Source organism: Corythoichthys intestinalis, chromosome 2 (assembly GCF_030265065.1).
Source record: "Corythoichthys intestinalis isolate RoL2023-P3 chromosome 2, ASM3026506v1, whole genome shotgun sequence".
NCBI classification, from domain to species: domain Eukaryota; kingdom Metazoa; phylum Chordata; class Actinopteri; order Syngnathiformes; family Syngnathidae; genus Corythoichthys; species Corythoichthys intestinalis.
In genome coordinates, this window is record NC_080396.1 from 19,549,125 (window position 1) to 19,560,126 (window position 11,002).

The 11,002-nt window shown below is 36.5% G+C and overlaps 1 protein-coding gene across 1 annotated transcript; it reads left to right on the plus strand.

Moving 5' to 3' along the window:
- Positions 1-838: 838 nt before the first annotated feature.
- On the plus strand, positions 839-7,054 carry igf3 (insulin-like growth factor 3). The gene is made up of 4 exons (XM_057830192.1): positions 839-855; positions 3,568-3,770; positions 4,204-4,391; positions 6,668-7,054. The coding sequence occupies exons 1-4, from the start codon at positions 839-841 to the stop codon at positions 6,857-6,859; spliced, it is 600 nt and encodes a 199-aa protein (XP_057686175.1). The 3' UTR covers positions 6,860-7,054.
- Positions 7,055-11,002: the final 3,948 nt, after the last annotated feature.

Sequence of the window (11,002 nt, forward strand, 5' to 3'; positions counted from 1 at the left end):
AGAAAGTAATCAGATTACAGTACTGTACAGTACAGTACTGACAACACTGGTGGCGGATTAGTCAGGTGCGCCTTATAGTGTGAAAATTACAGTAAGTCATTTGTTCAAATCTATTAACATTTGAGTGCAGATACAGTATCATGCTGCTAAGAATATAAACAATTGGGTAGCTATCAGGAATGAGAAGCAATGAGACAATACAAAATGAACCTGTCCTTTTCTCCAAATGAAAAATCTCATCTCTTATGGTATTTTAAGATTGTTTCCCCTAATGTGCTTAGCAATAGTGGTATGGCCTTTCACTGTTTTAGATTGTGACAATGAACTCAACGGTATTCACCCAGAGCAAGCCTTTAACTCAGGGATCCCGATACCAGTCTTCTAAATCCACTGTGGTTTCAGGTTTTTGTTCCAACTGATCGAGCACTGACAGTTTAACCAATGAGGTTTCTGCTGAAACAAACTGATTGCTCTTGTAATAAGACACCAAATTCGTAAATAGGAGTCCTTAGATTGTTGAATAGGTGTCATGTGCTCATATCATGAAAGCATTTTTACTATAAGAAATAATTTAATTTCAGTTAATGCGCGCAACACTTCTCATGACCCCCCATGTTACTTCTAAATAATAATGCAAGGCATCATTTTCAATTTTAAATTTAAAACATTTTTAAATGCACAAACACTAAGAGGGATGAAGTCTAGTGACGTAACAAAAGGCAGGGCCACCCGGGCAGGAGGAGAGAGCGAACAGGCAGCCATACATACACTGTGAAATAAATAAAACAATAGCATAACATGCAAAACAAAAACTTTTGGTGAAAGTAAACTGGGGGACATGGTTTATGTTCACTTGTAAGTACAAATTATCCAGACATGGGCGGTGGAGGGAGTCCATTTAATACCTTGCACATGACACAAGCCATTTAAAAAAAAAAAAAAAGTTCTCAAGGCTCAATAAATTTTATTTTTTTTAAAGTTTACTAACATGGAATGACATTGGTTTTCTGGCAGAGACCTTAAACGATTTTTTATAGAGCGATTCTATGGTGTTACATGTTTATACACCTGCCAGTTGCCAATATGTAATGCAATATTCAATGTGTGGTAAAAATCATTGAATGCAGAAATATTCTAGCTGCCCCAAGTGTTGTGAAAGTTCGTATTTGTTTAAAATTGTTCAGGTTGAATTTCTCTGTATTTAATATAATTTAATATTCCTTTAATGTGGCTCTGAAAAGACTGTGTGGAATCAAGTGTCACTCCAAGGTACTTGAATTCAGAGACGATCTGTAGTTCCTGTCCTCCCAAAAAATAGACCTGAATGTTTGATGTCCAAAGGTCACTTTGTGAACATCAAAGTTTTTTGTTTAGTCCAGTGCTTCTCAATTATTTTCTGTTACGTCCCCCCACAGGAAGACGTAAATGTTCCACACACCCCCCCAACTCTCTGCCGCCACTGTAAATATACAATAGTATCATTTGTCTACAAAATTCTTATTATAAGTACACCTCTGCATTACATTGTGTCCTTTTTAATATTAAAGAAGAAAAAATAAAAGTGTTAAAAAAAGAACACATCCATACTGTAAAAATACTCGATACATTTTTTGACCGTATGACACTGAAAAAAAATAATCATAAAATCAAAAAATAATCATAAAGTCAAATTGATTAGCAACTTTAACTCAAGAGGACAATATGCCAACCATTAGACTGAAAAAACAAAAATTAATAGAACAAAAACGACTGTCATTGGACAGAGAGACCGTTTTTATTTTTGCTGCAGGCAGTATCAGCTCCTTTGCTGTGGTGTTGGGTTATTTTTGCATTGAGCAACTTGGTATGCCACCTTATGTGATGCTGACAGTGCTCGCTGGTTTACTGATGTAACACTGACAAAGTGGGACGATTGTTGGCAATATTCGGCACCTTTTCGCTGAAAAAAAATGTCTGCTGCGAACATTTTTAGACAAAGTAAACAGACTGGTCTTTCCTCGTCTCCCACTGTACTAAAAGTCAAAAGCCAAATGCTATATACGCTTCGTCATATTTCTTTGTCTTAGCTTTTCATATCTCCAGTGCTCTTTGCTGTGTGCTCGTTTGGTTCAAAAATACTGCGCAGATGCTGAAAATGAGAGCGCCACTGCCACCCACTTAGCAGATGTGCAATTACACTTTATCCTAGTTTGGCAAAAAAAAGTATATTCCCCAAGGTCACATTCGCTACCCCCAGCATCACTCTGTGCCCCCCTGGGTGGGCCCGCCCCACTCTTTGAGAAGTACTGGTTTAGTCGTAGGCAATATTTGTAAAGCCATTCAACTATAGGAACCATCGCTAATGTGAGAGCTATGTCATGTTGTTACATTTGATAGTAATGATTCAGAACCAGCGTTATTTTGTGCTTGCAAAAATAATTGGGGAAAAAAAAAAAAAACACGGTAAAAACAATTTGTGCTGACCGAAAATTGGGTGCTTGCAAAAAATCTTTGCACTTGCAAAACAACTTTTTTGTGAGTGTAAAAATATTTTACAATTGCAAAAATAATTTTGGTGTGTGAAAATATTTTGCAAGTGCACAATTCGTTTGCAAGCACAAAATAATGTTTCCAAATTAAAATTTCTGGGAAGCACGAATTTGTTTTCTTTATTTATTTATTTATTTATTTTATTTTTTACAAAGATTAAATGTCATGATTTTGATCCCAGTTTTTTTTTCTAAAAGGTTACTTATTATCATGTGTAACAACATGATACAGTGGCTGTAAAAATAAGCCAAAAGGTTTTATAATAAAATTGTTATACAATTTTATTATTATAATAATAATAATTTTAATAATCACACAAGCAAAAGAAACATGTATTTTTTTTCTTCAATACACCACTTGCATTAGACAAATCAGTGCGACCTCTGTTGCATAAACCTCTGCCACTGTAACAGAATGTTGAATGTTGAACTATCTGATATCAGTCAGATGGATTTGAAAGCGAATTTGCAAACGAATGAAGGGAGGCCATCTCTGTGCTGTGGTCCTTCCTCCTACCCTACAGCTGACTATAATAATGAAGGTGTGCTGTAGCGGCTTTCCACAAACAGGATGAGCTCCTTACAGTGTCCGTCTTGGAGACCACTGCCACTGAAGGTAAGTGTAATTGTTTGTTTTCAAAGTATGTATTTCCATCACAATATTTTGAAGTTTGGAGAAACAGTGCAGTGCAATTGGATAATTTAGACCTCCATTGACTTAAAAATCTAAACTAGCAATATGCTTTGGAAATGAAAATTGCTAAAAATTGATCGTTTCATTCCACATTTCAACTATTGCATTTTCTATAAACCAAAAGAACCTTTTAAAAACATCCCTAAACTACTAGAATGAAACCTCAACGTGTCTAAATGTAATAGCTGTGCTGTGTTTTTCTCACCAAATCTTTTTCACATAGTTGACTATTAATATTTGGCAAACTAGGTTCCCCTATGTTTATACAGGGGATCCTAAGATTCGTGGTCATTTAGTTAGATTATTCGAGTCACCATTTTTGTACTAAATGTAAAATGCAAACAGTAGAAACTTGCCTCTGGTTTGGATTGCACAAAAAACTGGTTTCATTTCAATATGTTTTCCTTGTCTTCAGGTGTTGTGTATGTTCTACTCAACCATGTGCCTGATCAGCAGTCCGCTTTGCTCAGAGGCAGCCAAACTCCGCTGTGGCTCAGAGCTCATCAATGACCTTCTGTTCGTGTGTGGTGATCGTGGACTCTATCTAGGTGTGTGCATCTTCATGATTGCTTTGAAACAAAGTTTTTTGTTTTGTTTTGTTTTTTTCAAATTGGCATTCAATGTATTTATTGATATATGTGTAAAATATAAACACTATCCACTAATATTACATCACATTTTGATTTGCGTGTGTGCACACTGGAAGACACATGTGAGCCCTTTCACCTGATTACCTTTCTCCTGTTCTTACCGAGGCCGTTTTTACCATCTGGTATCAAACTTGTGGCAATGCTTCAAACTGGGAGCATACCCATCAGAACACAGTGCCACATTTTGTGATAGCAATATTGTTGCAGCACTTGCTATCAGAGAAAGGTACACAGCAAAAGAAGAGAAAGAGAACAGGGCTGGCTCACACTTAGACTGCATTTACAGCTGCTAAAACTGGACCCTAATGGCTTCTATGTGTCTTAACGAAAGCTAAAGGCACATGGTCTGGTTATGGTTCTCGGCCGAGAGGGAAGGGCATCGTGGACAAATGCTGCCGCTCAAATGGCTGTGACCTGCATCATCTGGAGATTTACTGTGCAAAGGCAAAGAAACAACAGCAGACGACATCGTGGCCTAGCACAAGCACGGAACCCCTCACTAAAAAACAAACAGACGTGGTAAGAACTTCACTTCTCGAATGTAAAAACATGCTTCTTGGTGAACAGGGTTCAGATTTGTTAACAATTGTAGTTTATCTATGTGGAGAGGATCATGACTCTTAGGCTCATTGTCATATCCTCTCCAATTGCTCCTCATTGTATCAAAGCTAATACATGCAACTTTTTGCAAACTTACTCTTGCATCAGTCTTTTAATTTTTTATCCCTCACCAAAAAACAAGACTAAAAACAATGTTCCGAAGCTCACAGGTGATAAGTTCAAATATGGGTTTCCTACTGCGTATCAATAGCACTACTTGCGCGATCACTAGGCTCTCTCCCAACCTAGTCTTTCCTATCCTCCCTCTTTTTGTCCAACAGGGTAGTTAGTGTATCCCTTCCTCACACAAAAAGAAATATATATGGCAGAAAACCCTCAGGTGACTTGAAGTTCTGCTCCGAGACCCCCAATTTTGCCAACTTTAAAAATTGTCCAATATGTATGTGTGATACATCATTGGAAAGCTTAAAATCTCCGTTTTCTGGGGTAAGAAAATTTTAACGAGGAGGGTATTTTTGGAAGTAAAAAAAACATTTTTAAAAAGCGAAATCCTATCTGGAGGTGAGAGCGTGAAAGAGCAGAATTCGCCATGACTTTAACGAGATATTATCGCGCACTTACCTTGTTTTGATCCAAAACTCCTTGCAGCATGTATCACTGAGTGTCAAGACACAGCTGTGAATGGCCACAGCCAGATTTTGGGGGGATTTTATGGGTGAAACATGGTAATATAACAAGGGTCGCGATGCAGAAATCGCAGACATCAAGGAGTGGTCGAGATGTTCTTTTTCATATATTTACCCTTTTAAACGTTTTTTTTTTTCAATGTACGTTGTTTGGATCGATTATCATCTAACATCAGAGAAAAAAAACAAAAAAAATATATTTAAGCGATAGTTATGAGGTAGATATCCGTAACTTTTTTACAGACACCATTTTTTCATTGTGACGTCATTTGTTTAAAAGTTTAAAATATGCGAGTGAATAATTTTTTAAAGTCGTTTTTTTTTTTTTTTTTTTTTTTTAAACGAAATATCAGACATCAATTAATGATTCTAAGCTAAACATGACATTTTGAATGATATAATTACCTTTGTTTTAATGGCTGGGTTGAAACAAAAGCGGTTGCGCGACGTCTGTAAACCAGGGTTTCCAGGGTAAAAGGGACAAATTACAAATATTTTGGGGGTTTAATGCGCCATGAATCTGCTATGGCAGCATATAGACATATTGTTCTATCAAACACAACAGTTCTTTTGGCTTAAAATACAAGAGTGCAAGAGCAGAAACTGCTTTTTCAGTCATGTCTGTGTTTTCCGCCATATATAAATACAAAATTGGCAGAATTTCACATTTTAAGTCAACCAATTTCAAATGAATTTCTAGGTTTTCATGAAAAACTCAAAAACCTCTGTTAATCAATCAATACTTAATATTAAAACTAAACTGGACTAAAGTGAAGTAGTTTTATTGCAACATTTTAAGTACCGTAAACTGGATTTCCGTTTAGTAGTTTGAACTCAAAATTTTAAGTTTACAGTATTTACTTGATAAAAAAAAAATTAGGAATGTTCTAAATAAATCACTTTTCATGGAAAACTAAACAAACATTTTTTTAAATTATCAGGTAAAACCCATTTTCATTTTACTCAAACATTTTAAGTAGAATGTCAGTTAAGTTGTTAAAATCCAATTGTTAGGGTTACAATATTAACTTAATAAAAATGAGTTCGGAATACTGAAAATAGCAAGTTACTTAGAAGTACTTCGAAATCTGAGTTATGTCTTCTTTAAATATTAAATTAGCATGATTTATTGGAAGTTTTTTTATTTTATTTTTACAGTGCCCCCTCAGTAAATGACACTGTGTGTAACACCACTTATGGTCGGATTGTGCTGATAATTTGCTCTCAAAAACACATCTTCACTCATCGGCTGCCATTGACTGCAACAGACATGCAATACATTTGAACTGAGAGAAGCTGGCACTGATTATTGACTTAATGACATTTGTATATTGAAATGATCATGTCAATGGAATGCAATCAGTTACTAGATAAAAGAGTGTAAATAAATGCTTGCACCAAATAATACTGGTACTGAAACATAACAAATCAGTTCCAAACCATCAAATCAGTTCATGTCAAACCAAGGACCAAGGTCATCTGATGCGGAGATGCCAGTGCTTACCAAGTCCTTGAAACGCTTTGTTTATGCTTATCGTTGTCTTGCAGGCCTATCAGTTCCAAGCTGTATTTCAGAAAAGACTTTTACAGCACCTGGGGCCACCCGACAGTCCAAAGAGGGAGGCTTATAGGAACAAAACAAAGCCTTCATTCCCAAAGAAAACACCATCACGCAGGAAGATGAACCGGCCGCTCGCCAGTAAAGCCCCCTTCATGGCCACTACAAGGACAAACCTTTGACTGACCTTTTCAGATGGTCCTCTTTAGCGATTTGATTCAGTCAGTCTTATGAACCCTCCTTGGAGTATTGGCCTTACTCACACCATCAGGTGTTCCATGTGCACCTGTTGGGAATATGCTGCTTTTCGTTTAATATTTTGCATACTTGAATTGGTGTACAGTGATCCCTCGTTTTTCGCCGTTAATGGGGACCAGAACCCGCAGCGATAAGTGAAAAATCGCACTGTAGCGCCCCCCCCCCCCCCAAAATTATTATTATTTTTTTTTCCCCCATGTGTGTTTATGTATTTATTCAGATTTAGCATTGGAAAGAGATATATTTATAAGACATTGTTTTTTCATTTTCTTTCCCAAAGTATAATTGTAAAAAATATATATATATATGTATATACAGTCCCTGACAAAAGTCTTGTCGCGTATCCATTTTGTAGAAACAATTGCTAATAACCTGACTTTTAATTACTCAATTGGTTTCAGAAATTGCTCATATGAAAGCTAAGACCCTCCCAAATGATGTTGAATGTACAAAAATATATTTGTTTCACTGAAAAAAGATTTTTCATTTAATGAAGACATAAGGGTCAAATTTTGGCAAGACAAAAGTTTTGTCGCCTACAGAAAGTAGTGTGAAAATTGAACAAAAAATGTACTTCAAATACAAAAATATGTTACATAAGCAAATTAAGTAGTGGTGCTGTGAGATCCAAATTTAATATTTTGTATGACTTCCATGGGCTTGAAGGACTGCATCCATGCGGTTCGGCAAGGATTCATACAATTTATTGATAAGTCATCAGGAACATCAAAGAAAGCAGTCTTGCATGCCTCCCAGAGTTCGTCAACATTCTTGGGTTTCGTCTTCCATGCTTCCTCTTTCATCCTACCCCAGACATGTTCAATGATGTTCATGTCTGGTGACCGGGCTGGCCAGTCCTGGAGGATCTTGATCTTCTTTGCCTTGAGGACCTTTGAGGTCGAGATTGAAGTATGCGATGGCGCACCATCCTGCTGCATAATTTGTCCCTTTTTATGGTAAGGAATGTAAAAGGCAGCTAAGATGTGTTGATATTTCGGACTATTTATGTTGCCTTCCACCCTGCAGATCTCTCGCACACCCACATACTGGATGTAACCCCAGACCATGATTTTACAACCACCAAACTTCACTGTTTTCTGAGTGAATCTCGGATCCATTCGGGCTCCAGTAGGTCTCCTGCAATATTTACGGCGACTGTGGTGTAATTGAGTGGAAGATTCATCTGAAAAATCCACCTTATGCCACAAAACAGTGAAGTTTGGTGGTGGCAAAATTGTGGTCTGGGGTTACATCCAGTATGGGGGTGTGCGAGTGAGCTGCAGGGTGGAAGGCAACATAAATAGTCTGAAATATCAACAAATCTTAGCTGCGTCTTACATTCCTAACCATAAAAAGGGAAAAATTCTACAGCAGGGTGGTTCTCCGTCACATACTTCAATCTCTACCTCAAAGTTCCTCAAGGCAAAGAAGATCAATATCCTCCAAGACTGGCCAGCCCAGTCACCAGACATGAACAGGATGAAAGAGGAAGCATGGAAGACGAAACCCAAGAATGTTGATGAACTCTGGGAGGCATGCAAGACTGCTTTCTCTGATATTCCTGATGACTTCAACAATAAATTGTATGAATCCTTGCCGAACCGCATGGATGCAGTCCTTCAAGCCCATGGAAGTCATACAAAATATAAAATTTGGATCTCACAGCACCACTACTTAATTCGCTTCTGTTATGTAACATAGTTTTGTATTTGAAGTACATTTATTGTTTAATTTTCACACTACTTTGTAGGCGACAAAACTTTAGTCTTGCCAAAATTTGAACTTTGTCTTCATTAAATGATAAATCTTTGTTCTGTGAAACAAATATATTTTTGTACATTCAACATCATTTGGGAGGGTCTTAGCTTTCGTATGAGCTATTTCTGAAACCAATTGAATAATTAAAAGTCAGGTTATTAGCCATTGTTTCTACAAAATGGATAAGCGACAAGACTTTTGTCAGGGACTGTATGTTTTTAAGTAATTCAAATGTAATAATTATCAGTTTTAAACATGTAACTGATCTACCGCATTTTTTAAAATAAAAATAAAGCAGAAAAATGCTTGACTTTATTAAATGCTTCATTGAGTGAGTCCACTCAAATTCGCTCAAGCTGCTCACTTACAATGAGTTGCCACAGCAGCTGTATACCAAGTTAAATGATTGACACATGTGGCGCTTTGAAGTCCGCTTCTCTGGCAAGCTCAAGCATCAACATCAGTCAACCATTGTTAACTTTAATAAAACCAACAAAGAGCAGGGAGAGGGAAGGAGAGTGAGAATATGCGATCGGCTGGGGACAACTCATCTGTATTTTTTTTTTTTTTTTTTAATTGGGGGGGGGGGGGGTCCGCAATGGAGGGCGCAAAGTTTGATGCGCGAAGTAGCGAGGGATCACTGTATTCGGTTCATTTACTGCATATTTATGGCACATTTATAACATTGTTGCATTTGTTTATTATTGTTATTACATGCACTTTGACAATATTTTATTTGTAAGTTATCTTGCTTTGTTAATATTATTTCATTGTGTATTGAATATTTTTCTCTATTTGGTATACCCTATCATACATTATCTGTGTAGAAAATAAAAACTATTTATTTGTCTTAGCATATATGTAGAAGACTGATGAGGTGAAAACATGTTGTCGGTTATGTACTGATCCAAATTTTATCAAAATAATAACAATGAAAACAACATAGTTTTTTTGTTTGGCTTTTTTGGGGGGGGGGGGGGGGCAACTTCAAGCATTATAGGTTGTTTTTACTACACCAGCAATGCATAACAATATATTATTTACCAAAACTTGATCTTATGTTTTGACTTTGAGCCTCAGTGACATGAAAAACAGCTGATCATTTTATAACAAGACTAAAGTTATCTAGTTCCTTCCCTTACAGTTCAGAAGGCCATCTCAGCAGAGAAGCAAATGGGGCTTGCATTGATTACGAAGGAGCGATATTTTAAAAAGTGTGATTCTCATCTGTATTTTTATTTAATGACTTGCTGTCACTTTAACTCTTTAAACAACTTAGAAAATCACCTTATCATCTTGAACTAAAAATTTTAAAGCAGAACTTCAGTTAACTCTTTGGCTGCCATTAACTGTGCTAGACATCCAATCTATTTTGACTTAGAGGTTGGCAGCGAATCATCAAACTCATCCCTACAAGTCAAAATTAGGATACTTCACCTGCCTTCCCAGTTACCATGAATATTTGACATGCAGATCTGGCAACTGCAGTGATGTGTTTTAAATGAAGCTTCAAAGGGCTTTACGTCTAAACTCAAGGAGTTTAAAATAATTTGAGATAAAGCAACACTAGGTAAGTTTTCAACATTTATAAAATATTTTCATAACATTTGTGATGATATGTTGATTGACAACTAGTTGAATAACAACTGTTTTATATCTTGAGGGTGTATCGCTTTCACTGGAACTATTTAACTCTGGGGAGGGTGGCAGTAACCCTGCCACACAAAAAAACTACAAATGTGCTGACTGCTTTACGGCATACGTCACTTTCCCCATTCTTTATAAAGATTGCCGATCGGGTCCGATCACGTCATTTTCAAAGTATCGGAATCGGCAAAAAAATATCGGCCATGCCTTTTTTTAATATATATATATATATATATATATATATATATATTTTTTTTTTTTTAATCGTTTTATAATTGTATTTAACGTTACAAATATAATATGTTACACTCATCCAGAGTCTTTAGTTTAGGCTTAAGGTAGGGTTATCAAATTTATCCCGATAACGGCGGTAATTAATTTTTTTAAAAATGTATCACGTTAAAATATTTAACGCAATTAATGCATGCGCTGCACGACCCACCCACGCATTGTCGCGCTCAATCTGTAATGGCGCCGTCTTACCTATATAGAGGGATAAAAGGCAGCGTAAAATGAGTAGAGTGAATTTTGGCAGCATTTGGAGCCTTCTTGTAATTGGCTGAAGCCTTACAATCCCTATCCCTATGATTACAAATATCATGGGAAGTAATGTGGGAAAGCAAGGGAGCAATTGATCTTTTTCTTAACACGTTATGTTATTT

Coding starts and splice junctions, on each gene's coding strand:
- igf3 (XM_057830192.1), top strand. Junction 3,771..4,203: donor TGATCGTGGACTCTATCTAG/GTGTGTGCATCT, acceptor TCTTAACGAAAG/CTAAAGGCACATGGTCTGGT. Junction 4,392..6,667: donor CTAAAAAACAAACAGACGTG/GTAAGAACTTCA, acceptor GTTGTCTTGCAG/GCCTATCAGTTCCAAGCTGT.